This window comes from Sinocyclocheilus grahami, unplaced genomic scaffold, assembly GCF_001515645.1.
Source record: "Sinocyclocheilus grahami isolate Dianchi unplaced genomic scaffold, SAMN03320097.WGS_v1.1 scaffold154.1, whole genome shotgun sequence".
Taxonomy (NCBI): domain Eukaryota; kingdom Metazoa; phylum Chordata; class Actinopteri; order Cypriniformes; family Cyprinidae; genus Sinocyclocheilus; species Sinocyclocheilus grahami.
The window spans coordinates 96,409-114,763 of record NW_015505333.1 but is presented as its reverse complement, the minus strand read 5'-3'; the positions used below and the strand labels follow the sequence as shown (position 1 = coordinate 114,763).

At 37.9% G+C, this 18,355-nt stretch overlaps 1 protein-coding gene across 1 annotated transcript in view; it reads right to left on the bottom strand.

Moving 5' to 3' along the window:
- ttll7 (tubulin tyrosine ligase-like family, member 7) overlaps positions 1 to 18,355 on the bottom strand; it is a 105,893-nt gene that overhangs the window by 36,016 nt on the left and 51,522 nt on the right. The window contains exons 10-13 of the mRNA XM_016282099.1: positions 16,037 to 16,131; positions 13,355 to 13,502; positions 7,615 to 7,688; positions 3,121 to 3,256 (exon numbers count right to left, since the gene is read on the bottom strand). Coding sequence (XP_016137585.1) covers positions 3,121 to 3,256; positions 7,615 to 7,688; positions 13,355 to 13,502; positions 16,037 to 16,131 — 453 coding nt within the window. The remainder of the gene's footprint in view (positions 1 to 3,120; positions 3,257 to 7,614; positions 7,689 to 13,354; positions 13,503 to 16,036; positions 16,132 to 18,355) is intronic.

Genomic DNA, 18,355 nt, shown 5'->3' with positions numbered 1-18,355 from the left:
TTTAGAGGAAAATTTCAGATGCCACTTAGAGGCTTTTGCATCTGAACTCTTCAATTGTACGGCATTATTACTGTATATATTTAATATTACAAAATGTATTCATGTATAATATGTATTTACAAAATAACATATTTAGGCAAATGGTAAAGTTTTAGGTCAGTTACATACATTAGTTTATTTATTTCACTTTAATGGCATAGAAAATGACCTATACATTGTCATTAAAGTAAAATGACTGAACCTAAACAAAGGAGCCTGATAAAAATGCTAATTTTAGAGGAAAATTTCAGATGCCACTTAAGAGGCTTTTGCATCTGAACTCTTCAATTGTACGGCATTATTACTGTATATATTTAATATTACAAAATGTATTCATGTATAATATGTATTTACAAAATAACATATTTAGGCAAATGGTAAAGTTTTAGGTCAGTTACATACATTGTTATTTTTAGAGTAAATCAGTCTGGTTAAATATGGTTTCATGCTGTCACCCTCATCGAGATCCTTACTGAAATCCATTTCTGCCTAAAGAAACTGCAACATTTTATCTCACAATTGCAACTTAATTTCCCACAACTGACTTTAGATTTTATAAAAGGTTTTTATATTTCTCAGACTTTATATCTCACAATTGTGACATTTCTCATAATTACAATTTTAGATTTTAAGCCTTTCCACTGCCTCTGACATTTGCATACGATTGTTGCATTTCACATGGAACTTTCAAATCAGTCATGAACTGTCACCCTCCTCTTATGTACCATGGTAAAATGAATGATTTGAATGAATGATTGAATATAATGCATGAATATATCCAGCAAAACAAATGACACCCAATAAATTTGAAAGAAAAACAGTAGGTTTTCTAGAGCTAATCCACATAAGTAATTCTTTAATATTTATAAAAGAATTATTCATAACTGGCATTTTACAGAAAAGAGTATTTAAAGAATATCGCTTCAGTGGAAAAATACTGGTAATTCTGACCTCACGTTCACAGTTTCATATCGGATGGTTGTGTACAGTTTAGATGCAGAAGTTTAAATATTTCAGAGCATCCAAAACTCAAAACGAAGGTGAAATTTCTGCATACACATACGGTCGTATTATTCTCCATTGGAAATTAATAACTTCCAGTCTGCTGCTTACCGTTTGTTTTAGATGGAAGTGGAGTGGAAAGGCAGTTTACTTTTCAACTGTGTATTTATATCTTGCAAATGCAACTTTATATTTCACAATGTGACTTTATTCTTATTTTAAATTTTATTTAATATTTCGATTTTTTATTGAGGATTTCTATAGATCCTCGCTGTTTTGTACCAGACAAATTCAACTGTAGTTGGCTGTATTCAGTGTATCTGGCAATGTTTTTTTGTTTTGTTTTTTGTATCTTGTAGTGTCGCAAACTACTTTTTCAAAAAAGCTAGCTTGACTATACAGGGCTTGCAAAATCGCTAACCCGACGTCCCGGGGCTATTGTGTTTTCCAGTCGGGCTACCAAAATGTATCACTGCCCTGCCCGACGGGCTATCTTGAATAGTGATATAAAAATCCCTTCCTTGATTCGCGTTGTTCACTCACTTGTAGGAGTGAAACGGATCATAGTTTATCATTTACACGTGTTTCTAAGTCTTACCAATTTAAACATGCAAGAGTTTTAAACCATTCATGTGCATGAAGAATTCAGCTCGGTGCTCGCGTACACACGCTCAAAGTGCGCAGAAACAGAACGGCGTTTCAGGCAGAGCACGAACACAGAATTGATTCCTCTTTCGTTTGAATGGACACATACACGCAAAATTATCTCAAAATAACTATCTCTGCAAGTATTTTCATGTCTTAAATGAACGTAAACAGTGGAGAAAGAAATTGCACGTGCATTATTATATTGGATCCGTGCATTCGGTCTTAAAGGGGCAGCAGCATATAAATACCTGCTGTTTAAGCGCCACCTGCTGTCAGAGAGTGACATTTGAGTCTCATTCAGCCCATCTGCTGTTTTTGTTTCGTCCATATTTTTTATGTAGTATCACAAAGCTAAAATCAGACAATTTTGTTTTTGTTTCAAATTTCACAATCTAAATAACATGTATGCAGCATCTTTGTTTGGATTGTGATTAAAATACACAGGCAAAACAGTTTACTTGCATGGAGAAATTTCTTTTATTTGTATTATTTATTTATTTGATTTTAAATTTTAAGTTAGTATATTGTTTGGCATTTTCAATTTCACAAATTAATGTGCAGCCTTTTGGTCTGAGAAATAACAAAAGGACACATTTTTTAAATCTGTCTTAAATCTAATTTTGTTAAAAAAGATATTGTGAGAAAATTGTATTGTGAAATCAGTATCGTGAATTATATCGCATCGTGAGTTGAGTGAATCGTTACATCCCTATATGCTACTAGTTTTTGCTGTGGTATCGAAGTAGTAAATTGTTCTTTAAATAATAGGTGTTACTTAAATAATAAAGAACCATGTTTTTTTTGCTCATCTGAAAAATGTGTGACTCAAAATGTGATATGATAATGTAATATAATCTGAACTGTGAGATTTGTGATCCGTTGCAGCCCTAATCTCTTGACTTGTTATTTGAAGAAAAAATACAATATCTTTTATTTGGGCTAGTTAAATTAATTTTTGGGCTACCAAAATCTGAAGAATGCTTGCCCGAAGGGCTACTAGGGATTTTGAAATGTTGCAAGCCCTGCTATAGTTAAAATCTTAAATCATGAGAAGCTGGTAGTTTGAAAACCAACATTTTCCAAATAGCTTTCTCAACACTGATGGTCTAGATTCTGTATGGCCATCACAGTCAGTCAATGGGCTAGATTTACCATCTACTAGGCAAAAGTCTTATAGTAACAGCACCCCTCTCCACAACAAACCACATGATTTGAGGTATCATTCATGTCTGTAGCTCATGAAAGATACTGATGGTTGCCTTCAACTACACTAACGAAAAACAGATGGCCACAACAAGAGTTAGGAAGTAAAATACACTTCCGCAATTCTTATTTTAAATGCAAAAGAATAAGTAGTAGAAAGAAGTAGTAGGGAGAATAAAAAGAAGGAAAAAGAGCAAAAGATTGTCTGGTTGCATCTCAGATACATGCCTTCATTCGTTTCAGTGGATTATTAATTTCCTTTTGAAGTGAAGCTGCTCGCCCAGCGAGGAATGTCTGAAAGGCAGCTGAAAGGAGACTCTCATATTTCTCCAAGAGCAGCTTGTCATCTGGGGGGTAAATACATCTGTACGGAGAGAGGGAGAGAGAGAGAGAGAGCTTTATCTGATTATCTGATTTAACGGCCTGGTCTGCATGCTTTTCTAATCACTTAAACAAACCTCAGTTCTTTTCACACATGCATTTGTCCATTAATGCTGTGTATATATTAATGATTAATTAACGTGTCTTTATATTAGACGTTAAGACTAAACAAAAGCCAGAGACGTGTAAACCTTTGTCTATATCTGTGTGATGAATCTTCAGATCAGTGCCATATTGGGTCAGGGATATAATCAAAACCAGCAACTGGCTGTGCTTCAGGACCCAGATTTTACTTCAGACATCAGATGGCTGGCTGCTACAGTATCAAGATTATGCAAACAAAGCCCTGAAATGTATTAATATTACTGGTAACAATTTACATTTCAGCAATGAACATTATATTTTTTAGTTAATAAAAACACGGTAACACTTTAGTTTAGGGACCAATTCTCACTATTAACTAGTTGCTTATTAGCATGCATTTTACTAGCATATTGGCTGTTTATTAGTACTCATAAAGCACACATTAATGCCTTATTCTGCATGACCATATTTTAGATCCCTTTAACACTACCCCATAGCTAAACTTAACAACTAACTTACTACTAATAAGTGGCAAATTAAGAGTTTATTGAGGCAAAAGTCATAGTTAATAGTTAGTTAATAGTGAGATTTGATCCCCAAACTAAAGGGTGACCAAAACCACAACTTTTCATTGTTAGTTCATGTTAGCTCAGGTCCATTAATGATATGACCAGATATAACTTTTGATTGATAATAATGTACTGTTGAACTAAATGTTGATAAATGCTGAAAATAACATTAACTAAGATTAAAAATTGCTTTAGAAGTATTTTTCATTGTTAGTTCCTGTTAACTGTAGTGATCTAATGTTAATGAAACAAACCTTGTTGTAAAGTGCTACCATATTACCATGAATTACACATAAGATGCCACATGATACACTGAATATAAAAAAAACTGTTAAGATTGTGCATTAAGACTGAGTGTTTTTAAGAACTAGTCTGACCAACTAGCAGTTATTCAAAGTGTAATCAATCTTACGTTTTGGATTCAAATTAGAACAATTTATGTTTTTATGTAACTGACTTGAAAAAGATATGTCCATTCTTGAAGAAAAAAGCATTTGAACACAAACAATGGGCTTAATATTGTATTCGTTTTAGATGTTTAACCAGTGATAAATGTATTTGTGCCAAAATACCGTACAGTTGGATTACACCATCCTGAAGCGGTTTATTTCGCAATAGTGATTGTCAGAATGCAAGAAGTATCCTGCTTATTAATGCTGACTACTTACCAAATAAATAAATCGAGAATATTTGACTGCAGAATGCAGCATTTGACCAATCAGCATCAAGTATTCCAGAAAACTGTGTAATAAGACTATTTATTTATTTTGCAATCATATCTTAACACATTTTACGGTTAGTTGCATTGGTAACACTTTATTTTAAGGACCAATTCTCGCTATTAATTAGTTGCTTATTAGCAGTGTTGGGGAGTAACTAGTTGCATGTAAAGGAATTACGTAATTTAATTTCAAAATAAATGTAATGTAATCAGTTACAGTTACTGAGAAAAAATGTGTAATTAAATTACAGTTACTTATGAAAATTTTAAAGATTACAAAGGGGTTACATTTGAATATTTTCACACACACCCACATACAGATTTAATTGATTCATTTCCCAAATTGCATTGACTGCTCTAAAATATGAGACACCAATGTTTCAGGAGTTCAGGAGACAGAATAGGACACGTTATACGATAATACGTTATACGATTTTATTTCCTATTTGGGTTTATGTATTTGCTTTTTTTTTTAAGATTAATGCCTGTGTTTTCTGTCATAGCTATGCAAAGATTTGATTTCAAAAACAGTGTCATGGCTATTAAACTATATCTTGTTATGGATTTAAATCTGTATTTAACCTCATTACAGTAATGAGTGTTGAGTACCACTGCAAGGTTAACCCTGCCTACTTTTAATGTTTCAAAATGATTAACATTTGAAAACATTTGTTAGAAATTTTGAAAAGTAATCAAAAAGTAATCAAATGTAATCAGTTGCATTACTTTAATAAAGTAATTGAAATAGTTATACTACTTATTACATTTTAAATAGGGTAACTTGTAATCTGTAACCTTTTACATTTCCAAAGTAACTTTCCCAACACTGCTTATTAGCATGCATATTACTATCATATTGGCTGTTTATTAGTACTTATAAAGCACATATTAATAACTTATTATGCATGACCATATTTTAGATCCCTTAATCCACCCCATACCTAAACTTATCAACTACCTTACTAACTATTAATAAGCAGCAAATTAAGAGTTTGTTCAGGCAACACTCTTAGTTAATAGTCAATATGTGTTCCCTATTCTAAAGTGTTACCGTTGCATTTATTTTGCATTTAGCATTGTTCTTTCATTTTTTTAGAACAGTCTGACCCACCATTTGAGAACCACTGACCAAAATGATGGGGGCACGACCACAAACGACTCGTTTTTCCTCCCATATTACCACATTTCAGCCTAATAAACTAAAAGTCACTTGGCGTGTGACATTTAAAACAGCTCTTTTGGATTCCGGCTTCAACATAATCAAAAGCTCAAGTAAATGTAAATGTTCAGATCAGACGATAAGCCACCCCAAATCCATTAAGAGCTACAAGCATGATGGACAAACTTGTGTGGGAGAAGTAATCTAGTAAGAGTAAGTGGGCTTAGTCTTCGGCATATGGCACATGTTGAAATCTGGGTCTGACCCACAAACCTCAAGCACTTTTTTTTTTCATGTTTCAGCATCTTTTGGGGTGTTTTTATTTAGAGTTGAACAGAAAAGCAGTTAAATGCATAGGCATAAAATGACCTATTTAGGAAGAGGCATTTGTTTCGTATTCCTCCTCTGAGGCTCTGATGTGGAGGCTCCGTATTAAGGAGCAATTACGAGGTGCCCGCATTTTTTATTTTCAATTTTTTTCTAAGTGAAAAATCACAGCAAATCACATGCTAAATGCTGCAATTTCTCTATGATGAAGCCACCCTCTATGGTAAATACTAAGGGTTAGTCAAGATGCTTGTGTAATGAGGTCAGGTTAATCAAGTCTTAATGGCAGGTCTTCGTTTGGCAGATCCTAGTGTCTGAATTTGAATGTAACAAACGACAAACGTAATACAAGCAAGAAGCATTTGGCTGCTGATGCATTTGGCTTCTTTACAAAACTTCTTTAGAAGTCATTAAAGTAGCAACCTGAAGTTGTTTGATGTCCTGAAGCAAGCAATCTCAGACAGAAATAATATATAAAAATACTGATAATGTTTGGTTCTTCTAGGCCAGGGCTCTCAAACTACCAGTCATAACTGAGGTAAAAAATGTATTTAAGCCTGCAAATAAATTTTTTATTTAATTACATGTTTTCAATAATGTTGTCTATAGTTTAGTTTGGCCTTGTATGTGGGTCAAAGACAAGATGTCTCATTTTGGTGACCACATTGAATTAAATTTTACAAAAGTGATTTTATATACATAGAAAGCATATTAAATGCAAGTAAAGTGTCTACTTTAATGTTTCAAATAACTTTTGTGAAAATAAAAAGGCAAAATATGGGTCAAATCATGTTCCATCGTCATTCAGCATAACATATATTTATGTAAAAATGAACCAACATACTTATTCTGACCTGTACTTATTAAAAATATATCAAAGAAAAAGTGATCACTCCAAATGTTCTTATATTTTAATTCTTTAAAAAAATTATCTTGCCAGAAAAAATTGGCAAAATTTAGTGCTTTAAAGAATAGTGGCAAATATTGGTAAAGATTTCAAATTACAATGGGGATTGCACTGCGATCCTTATTTAGAGTCTTTTAATGACATCTAATGATTATGGTTCTAAAATATGCCAGATTTTTTTGGGGGGGGGGATATTTTCAGCTTTGACCTACACGTATGCATGTTCTGTTTGTATGTATAAATTCATTAATAATATTTTATTACTTTTCTTCACATGTCTTTACAGGGATAAAGCACAAATGTAAACACAAATCCTGCAAATAAATTTTCACTTATATTAATAAACAGAATGTTGCCCAAACACTGGATTCGAACATGCATTGGTGCCTTACTATCTCCCTTTTCTGCCTACGAAGGTGGAAAGTTTTAGAACAACTCTTGTCCTTGTTTTGTCCTCACATGAGAACCTAAGAAATTGTTTCATACCGTCACATCCCAAACCAAGCCACAAGAGACCCCACAGGTGTAAGCGGGCATTCTTACAGGATAACAATCGTCAAAGCGGCTTCCCTACCTGTAGTTCCCCAGGTGCCGTTTTTCGTGCTCATCCCTGGAGACCTGCTTGCGGACTTGGGCCAGTCTTTCTTTCTGAAAACACAACACAAGTGAATAAGCAGCAAGAAGCAGGAAGAACAACAAAGAAATAAAGCCCTGTTTCTGTTAGTGCTATCCTGCAGTGTAATTTAGCCACCCAAAACTGAATAACAATGGCATCAAATGACTCGTTTCCCATATTACGAGGCACCTTAATGAAGTCTGAGAGTTAGGAGGCGCGAATAACAGCCTTTCCTCTACACTTGTTAATACAGGGGGCCCATTCATAATTCATATAGATTTAACTCCCACTGTACCATTTTAATACATCAAAAACTATAATTGTGGAAAGGTCAGCTGGTCAATTTGCAGTGGCACAGCAGGGTGTCTTATATAATAGTCACTGATCTCTGCTAAATGCTGGTACAGGCATATTCGTTCAGCCCCCAATCCCCAAATCTCACTCCTCTTTTGCATCTAGCTTTGCCCTTTGAAAATACCACCTACCTGCAGACATCTCAACCTCATTCATCTCTTCATATAATAAAACGTTGATCGAAAGACCAATCAAGGACTGGTGCACAAAGCTCCTTCTACTTACTGAACTTTCTCGAAAACGTGCTTTGTCTGTACATCTACAGAATATGAATACTTAAATATCTTTTTTCTTTTTTAGTTTTGTGTGGTTTGCCACTTTTTTATCAGTGTCGGGGGGTTAACGCTTTACATGTAATGCAAGTTAAGTAATCAGATTACTTTTTTCAAGAAGCTAGTAATGTAATATAAGAGTTACTTTTTTCAAATAAGTAATGCAAATTCACTTTGAAAAAAATAACGGCACCTGTTTAACAGCACCTGTTTCTGAATACTGATTTATTTAAATTATGTAGACTTCTAGTGTAGATATGTAGGCTTGATAAAGTAATTTTCAGATGCAATGGATGCAACGAATAAATCTGGAAAAACACAAACACAAATAATTTTATATATACAATTTAATAACATGGCTTTGTTTTATATATGAATAGGGTGTTCGACAACTGATTGCATGCTGTCAGAGTTTCCAGTGTTGACAGCTCCATAAAAAAGCGCTGGAAGCGCTGTAGTTTTGCAGTATATAGCAACTAATAATATGAAAAGTACAACATAGGGCTGCACGATTAATCGAAATTAAATCGCAAAGGTGATAAATGCAATTAGGCAGAAGCTGCGATTGTCATGCGTATCTTTCAGTGAAGCACGGTTCTGTGATCAGAAGTAAATCTCCATCAGAAGGCCAGAGGGCACTCTCGCGCTGAAACTCCAAATACGCCTTGCAGACGAAATCCGGGAAATCCCTATAGCAGTTGCTGAATAAACAGAAGATTTAACTGCTTTCACTGATTCGACTTGACTAATAAACACACGACTACGACAATATATGGTTTGTCGGAGTTCGTCGCATTATAATGTTTATTATAATAAAGTATATAATAATGCAATGCTAATCGACATAGCCGAAATATGTTGCGTGCCTTATTCTGTGTAAGAAGCCACATCATCTCACAGAAAGATTTACTTCAAACACTCGACTGACGTTATGAAGTGAGTTTGGAGTAAAAATATGATATTAAATGTGCTATTTTCACATGCTTTCAGATGGAACAGCAGAATCATAAACAGTGTTCGTAATCAGGGTCGAGGCAGGCGGCAGACAACCAATGGCATGAGTCAACAAGGCAGGCAGGGTCAGAATAGGTAGGCAGCAAGCAATCGTAAACGGGTAAACAGTCCAGGTAATCAACAGGTATACAACACAGGGTAAACGCTCAGAAATGTCTGCAAGGCAAAACAAGACTTCGCAATGAGAGCAGGGAAGGCACAGTTTAAATAGACCGGGCAAATAGGAAACACCTGTGCAGGTGATTAGACTCTGGCATGGAGCATTGTGGGAACTGGAGTCCGAAGGGATCGCTCAGTACTCCGGTGATGGTTCCCTCTGGTGGTGATCGGAGGGAGCCACAGAGGCTGAATTTGTGACAGTAGTAAATGCTGCTCCATCTGAAAGCACGTGATAAAGATTTACTACTGATTACAGAACCGGCTTTACTGACAAGATGTGCATGAAAATCGCATTCGATTAATCGTGCAGCCCTAGTACAACACACAAATAACATTTTAAGTTACTTCCGTTTCTAAACAAAGAAAGTAGAAGCGATTGATGTCATAAATACATGAGCCTGATTTTTGTTTTAATGGTCAAATCACCTTTATTTATATAGCGCTTTATACAATACTGATTGTATCAAAGCAGCTTTACAGTGTCAAACAGGAAAAGAGTTTGTCAATAATGCAAGAAGACAGACAAAGATTGTCAGAATCTATCATACATATCATACATAACAAATAAAATAAAATCACAAACATTTGCCAACAAGACTGTGAAAAAAACAATGCCAGCATGAAGCCAGAATTGGCCCAGACTCTGTTGCTATCTGGGATGCCAATTTTTAACAGAATTTTTTAACCGATTAATAGCCTACTTTTTTTTTTTTTGCTGCATATGTAAAAAAACAAACATAAATTATACATTTTAAGGAGCAGAATGTGCACATTGAAAATATTTCTCAATGAAAGCTCCGTTCCCGCTGTCCCTATTCCCGAAGGGATGTGGGACGCGTTTTTGGGTGGAATGCTGTCTTCTCTACGATCAAGCTAGATGTGCTAGGTATGATGCATTCACGAGACTGTCATCAGGCCTCCTCTCGCTACAGAGAGTTATCTACATTGAGGCCTCCATTCGCCAGAGCTCGATTAGGAAAGCATCTGTGAGTCATAGACTCTCTGTGAGCTTCCTTACAAGATGTCCTGAGAGTGGGGCGTAATTAGGCCTCCTCTCGTTTTAGAGAGTCATCATGCTCCTCCACTCCTAGAGCTCGGCTAGGAGGTAGGGTAGTATGCTAGGTTGTTAGGCTCTCTGGGAGCCTCCTTGGCTACTGACCTTAGTATGGAGTGTTGCTAAGCCGCCTCTCATTTTAAGAGGTGTTGTATTTAGGCCTCCACTCTGCAGAGCTTCACGGGCCAGTTAGCTCTGGGTGTTAGGCTCTTTTTGAGCCTCCTTGGATGCTGGACTGAATAAGAACATAGTTAGACTCCTGTTGAGGCCTCATGGCAAGGGGGCGCAGTGTGGAGTTCCCTAGAAGGGAAGCGTCTCGGGTTACACATGTAACCATGGTTCCTTGAGAGGGGGCACATTGGGGAACGAAATCCAACCACGCCATGCCGAGGCACATGCCTGTCCACCTGGTGGAGGAGCACCAAGGAAGCGACATACATATGCCAAGCCTGTCCTCAGAAAGTGACCATGCCACTGACACCACGGGCTGCTCCCGCAACTTGGAAAAAAACGGGGGAACCCAAATAGATCAAGGAGAACATCCTATAGCTATGCTATATGAGCATAACTAGCCTGGATACACAAGACCACTCAAGAGGCTAACAGAAAGCCTCCAGAGGAGCTCAGAGATCCCAAAAAAGAGTAACCGCTGAGCTGGAACACTGCTATCCTCATATAGCAATGTCCCTAAGGTCTTATGAAGGCATGAGGAACAGAATAACATAGCAAGATAGCCTTCCTACAGAGCTGCCCAGACCACAGAGAGTGGGCTATCTACTTACTACCTTAGCAGGGGAGATAGCACTGTCCAGGCAAGGGATCAAAGAGACTGCTACTTAAAGACCCTAAGAAGGGGAGCAGTCACTGAGCTAGCACATAGATATCCTCAGATAGCTATATACCTCGGAAGGGTTACCAAAAGGGGGAACCGACTGAAAAACTACCCAGACCACAAAGAGTGGGCTGTCTACTTACGACCCCAAGAGGGGAGACAACACTGTCTAGATAAGGGTTCAAAAGACCGCTACTTAAAACCCTAAGCAGGGGAGCAATCACTGAGCTAGCACATAGCTATCCTCAGATAGCTAGACTCTAGGAAATGGGACCACTCCAGGAGAGGGCTCACCGCAACTGTCAGAGTCTGATGTAAGCAGTGGCCAATAACACAAGGAAGGGGGGGGGATTGAGGGAAAAAGATGATCAGGAAGTGCCAAGCTCGGGACGAAGAGGATGACCGCGCCTCCTATTCAGCACGTTCCTGAGATAGTCTCTTCCCTTGTTAGCGGTAGGCTTTCCCCGCTGACTCCTAGAGGGAGGAGGGGTGCGGTTAGAGACGCTAGACTTTTGATGTTGTCTATGAGCCTCAGCTCTAGACCGATCATCCCCCTTAGAAGAGGATTTGGAGCACCGGGGAATTATTTTCCTGAAGGCAGCCGATTGTGCTTTCGCCTCCCTGAACTTCTCCACAACCGCCTCAACGGAAGTGCCAAAAAGCCCAGTCAGCGCAAGCAGACCGTCCTGCTGCCTCATACGCCCTGCCATTCAGGCGCGAGGTGGTCTGAAGCGCTACTGATGGCAAGGCAGGAGTCTTCAAAGAGGATGACTCACCCTGCGAGAGATAGCTCGCAAACGTCTGTTCAACAGGGGGCATCCACGCGTATCCACGCTCGGCTACACCCTCAACATTAGCATAATCTGCATGTTGAAAGAGATGCAGCCGAAAAGGAATACGGTTTTCCCCAGGATTTAGATATCTCCGAGTGGAGATCTGGGAGAAACGGAAGACTCCCGGGGGCGGGACGATCAAGACCAGTCAAAAAACGCTCATCTAGTCGGCCGCGAGCTGGCTTCGGCTTCTGACTCATCCAGACCAGATCGAGCCCCTTAGTGGCACGATTCATCAGATCCAACATTCCCCGTATGCGCGGCTGGGAATGGCCAATGACGACTCGGTGCTCACACTCTCATCATCATCACCAACCACATCAACCTCTTTATTTTCGTCACTATGAGTAGGCGTGCTATCAGGATCAGATGACTCCAATGACAGAGCGTCTGGATCCCGTAGCGCGCTAGAGCTCGCAGCAGAAGTCTTTGAAAAATCCATACCTTTCTCAAACTTTTCCGCGAGCTTAACCTGCGATCCCCACAAGCCGAGTTTCCGCCGTACCTCAGCAGCAGAGGGACCCGACCCGCTTTTTAAATATTTTTTCTTTTTATTATATTTATATTTTTTTATATTCAGATTTTAGATCTGAATTCCCTTTCAAATAGGTACTAGCGCTGCAATCAGCTGAAACATAAAATACTCTGTCATTTTTGGTCATACAGTAAAGGCATAACTTGAAACTGCAAAGTGCAAAGTATTAGCAGTTTGAAAATTCAAGAATATTAGCAAAGATTATTAGAATTATTTGTAAAGTGAACACTGTTCCATTCTTATTTCACTCTGGAAACTGAATGATTTTTTTTTTTTGCTAAGAACGAACTGAAATGAAAACATTTAGATTTTAATCACACACACCCACCCACTCCCCATGTCGTATTTCTGAGTGGGAGATCTTCCCAGGGCAGTAGCCTGCCTCACAGACTAAAATCAGGGCGCCCACTCTGTAGATGGCACCAAAGGTGAGGGGGCAAACTGACAGAGGTGGCATGGCCAGGCCAGGCCCCCCCCCACACACCCCCACATTTTCATTTTCCATATGAGCACGAAGGCTCAACAAATCTGGAGCAAGTGCACAAAACTGCTAATCCATGGCTCCAACATCAAAACGTTATTTGGCTTCATTACTTAAATGTGACTTAATAAAATTATGTTTTTTTACTGCTGAACAGGCCTCACCAGCTCTTCTCTCCTGCGCTCTAGTAGGTGACGTTGTTTCTCCCATTCTGATGATCCGGCCGTCAATTTCCGCACTGATCCCTGTCCGTACAGTCGTCGCTGGGCTTCCGCCTTCTGCTGGGCTAAATTCCGTCGTTTATCACTGGCTCTGCGTAAAAAAAAAAAGGAAATGCTCAAGTAATAGCACTCAAAGTAGCCCAAGCTCCCAGCCGAAATCCTGACAGACTCTGAGACTACATACATCACTCGACTTGACAGCATTCAGCACTTTAAGATTTCATCGCTCACTGGCCTTTCAAATTTGCTGTTGGAAGTGGCCATTCAGGGTCAGTGGGCTCCTGAACCACCGGGGAAGCCTCTCATTTTATTGATACGACTTTCACACTTCTGAGTTCTTGTTGCTGAGTTATTGGTTTTGTCCTGCCACTGCCGGGGAAATCACACAGGAGTCGTTTGATTTGTTACTGGTAAGAACTCAGCTGGATCAGTTGGGACAGAGTAAACGTCTGTGGAGAATTCCAAGAAAATCACTGTGACAGAATGGCAGCAATGCATCCTGAAATCTGATCCACTGCTCGATTGAGTTTGTCTGCTGTTGTTTCCTACTCTAGGACCATTGTTGGGCCACTCTGGTATATTTAGTACAAAAGGTGGACCTGGGATTTGAAGGCCAGGTCTATGATAATCAATCACCGGAAACCCCGCATACTGACATATAACGACACGCACAGATGTACACAGGCAGTCACACAAACTCAGGAAGCATGCACAAGCGAACATACACAACATTCCCACAAAAAGACACAATCCTCACACATAAACATACAGTTTAGGAACATTTGAAGTTAAATACAATACAATAATAGAAAGCAGTTTGAAAACAAATTGTATCAGTACACTCAGTATTCACAGTAATAAGTTAATGAAACATACAAATGAAGTGTACTGGGTGATCATACAGCACAGCAATAAACATTTAAATAAAAATATTCAATTAGTTCAAAATTATAGCCATAAGACCATAAATATCTGAGAATAGTGGGATTAAACCATTTACTCACCTTGCTATATCTATATGTTTCAACTCATCTCATTACCGCTGTTAATTTACTCACCCTCAGGCCATCCAAGATATAGGTGACTTTTTTTCTTTAGTAGAACAGTAAAGAAGTTTTTAGGTGAAAGCGATGTCCTTGGCGATTCATGCACTGCACGTCTGTGATTGCCAGTTTTTGAGAGTCCAAAAAACATATACAGACAAGAACAAATTAATATGCGGCCACACATATGTCATTATGTGACAGAGGACGTTCGCAGTCCAGATAGCTGTGAACGCACTGAGAACCATTTGCCCAAGCTGTAATGTTGTAAATAATGTGCATTTTCTTATTCTTCTTGCAGAGACCGATCATTTCACTTCATAAGACCTCAATGTATCATCAGGAACCACGGGAATTAATTTGGTCTTGTATGTATATGGTTTGTTTTTTACTCTCAAGAACCAGCAGCCACAGACGTGAAGTGTATGAATCACCATGATCCATGGTTTCACCTTAAAACTCTTATTTACTGTTCTACTGAAGAAAAAAGTCACCTACATCTTGGATGGCCTGAGGGTTAGTAAATTAACAGCAAGTTGTCATTTTTGGGTGAACTATCCCCATCAACCAAGAATACTTCTTTAAACTCAAACACAAATACAGCATTTCCAAAACAAAATGAAGCAAGCGATATTGTTTTAAGTCAGTTTAAGGTTTCAAATTACAAAACAGGTGATATGGTGTTAAAAAATTATGGCACTATTTGTTTGAAGATGCCACTTGTTTAGATATGTGACCTTCAGATATTTTCAAGAGTGGCTTAAGTGTCCAAAAATTCTTCTTTCTAATCAAACAGTAGCATATACAAAACAAGTGCATGAGGACCCATCAAAGAGTTTCAAGTAACTTCTTATGGCGCTTTTCCACTGCATGGTACGGCACGGTACGGCTCGGTACAGTTCACTTTTGGGGGGGTTTCCACTGGGTACAGTACATGGTACCTGGTACTTTTTTTAGTACCACCTTGGTTGAGGTTCCAAGTGAACCATACCGTTACCAAAACGTGACATGTAAACTCTGCTGATCATGGATTGGCCGGAGAGAATCGTCACTACCTGCGTCACTGAACTTGCGACACAAACACAACAGAACCGCTAGATTTAAATCCGCACAGCCAGCGAAGGATCGAACGCAACTGTTTTGAACGAGCGCACCTTTTTTTAACAGCCAAAAAGTGGTTGTTTCGTTGTCTGTTGAGAAAGTACAGACATTCCTCTTGTTTATAGCAGAGGAGCGGATCCAGCGAGAGTTTGATGGGGCGAGCCGGAATGAAAAAGATTTTCAGGAGTAAAGTTTTCGGCAGTAGAGGCGGCACAACTATAACGACATGTGAATAATCCCGCCCACTCTAAAGCGGTACTAAACTGCAGTGGAAACGCAAACCGAGCCGAGCCGTGTCGTACTGAGCCGTGCCGAGCCAATTCGTACCACGCAGTGGAAAAGCGCCATTAGTGGAGATCAAGGAACCAATATTTTCTAAAACACTAAAGACTGGTGGACAGCTGGGAATGGAGAGTGAGTTTTCTGATTAACTCTTTCTTTCTCTTTCTAATGGGACTCTGGAGAGAGTATTGCTTCATACCTGATGTTGAGCAGTTTCAGGGCGTTGAGCAAAACCCCCTTCTTCATGTCGTAATCAATCTTTTGATCTGTCCCAAAACTCGGCGCACGATTGATCTGTAGAGGGAAAAAAGAGAGATGTTTCTGTTTTCATATTGTATTATTTTTTCAATTTCATCAAAAACCTGAAGCAATACTCATCTTTTAAGGAGAACTGAGAAGCCACATAGAAGCAGTCACTGTTACCCATTATTAAAAATCACAGGGCATCAGCTCTCATAAAAACGTGTGTTACTCAATGTTATTCAAGTGTTGGTCAGTTACTCAAGAACCCATTCAGTCTGATTTGTGAATGGATCATTGTGAACAAACTCAAAAAAAAATAATTGAAAAGGTTAGACTCAAAAGAACATGTCTGGTAACAAATCAGGCAACATTGCTACTTCTCTTATAACCTCATGAACGCACCAAGAAGAGTTAGAGCAGATATTCATTCGATTTCCATTAAATACTGACTTAAATTTTGGTCACACAAGAATACTGTATGGTTTTAGGACACTTGGAATATAGTACACATGTTTTATGGGCTTTTTTCATGTTTTCACCTGATTTTTGAAGTTTGAAAGCTTTATTGTCTGCTCTTTGGAATGGCAAGGAAAATAAAGCTTCAAATATTGTTCCCCAGAAGAGAGAAACTCACACAGGTTTCGAACAACATGAGGGTGAGTAAATGATGACCTCTATGGAGTGAAGCGCTGCATGCAGGTCAAGCGAGACTCAAGTTCAAACAACTGCAACTTTGATCATTTTTTTTTCTGCGAAGCTTTCAAAGCATAGCCAGTGATTACCAGACAATTGACATTACATATCAGTGCACAGTTGGTGCCATTAAATCAAAAAATGGAAGCCTGCATGTCTAGATACATTGGGATGTGACACAATGTCAAAGGCATATCATGACCAAAAAAATAAAAATAAAAATGATGCATTCCATAAAACCATAAAATCATGACCACTAAAGCCTGCATGTTTCCTGGCTTGCTTGTTATAAGACAAAACATCTGTTGTTGTTCTTTAAATATGAAGTCTGATTGGGAAAGACATTAAACGAATGTGATCAGCCAGGCAACAAACCAACCAGTCCATTATGCTGAATGGTGCTGATAGACGTCACCACTTGAATGGCACAATCTTTTCTTATCTCACACGAGGAATCTATTCAAGTGCTGCCACTCCGTGGATCTCTGACAGCTGACTGGGAAAGAAATCATCACTACATGCAAATATATATCACATGATCCCTTTCCTTTTTGTCATTACCCAGTGTGATGATCAGGCGTTAACGTTTTCTATGTATCAGATCAACTTTGTTTGGTTCGCATTGGCCAGAATAATGGCACGATCTAAACACATGAAAACAAAAGCTTTGCATTCTGATTTACATATTTGTTTGAATTAAATAATTTATAACCATTCAGAATCATTTGAGCAGTTAATTAGACATAATTGAGCAATATAATGTATTTCCGTGCATTAGTATAATCTGTCACATTCCTGCCAACACAAGCTAATTCATCAGATGCCAGAGTTATTTTCTCTGTGGAACTGGAAAAAAAAAAAAACCTGCACAGGAAATGAGACCAGCTCATGATATCTGCACAATCACTGTGATGTATGGTAATATTCATTCATAACTTTTATGCTCTGTGCTGCAGAATTTGTAACCAGAAGCTGACCAGAAACACAAATCTTTTGTTGTTCATACTGTTGCAAAGACGGATGAAAAACTCAAATTCAGGAAATAAAAAAGTGAAGAAAAAAAGTTTTATCAGGCACTTTCATCTTTAACTAACTTTTATGTCTCTTATGATCACCAAAGCTCTATTTATTTTATCAAAAATACACTAAAACTAGTAATATTGTAAAATATGATTACAATTTATTTACATTTTAATATATTTTAAAGTTTCTATTCCTGTAAGGGCAAAGCTGAATTTTTATTACTCCAATCTTCAATATTACATGATCCTTCAGAAATCATTCTAATATGCTAAATTGGTGTTCAAGAAACATTTTTTTGTGGTAACCATGATACACTACAATTCAAAACATTAAAAAATAATAATAATAAAAAATATTTATACCCTTTTTCATCAGAAAGGATGCATTAAATTGATCAAAAATGACTAATAAATAAATGCTGATTTCTATTTCAAAAACATTTCAACTTTGATAATAATAAGAACCATAATTAATAATTGAGTACAGATAATAACTGAGCTGCAAATCAGCATATTACAATGATTTCTGAAGGATCATGTGACACTGAAGACTGGAGTAA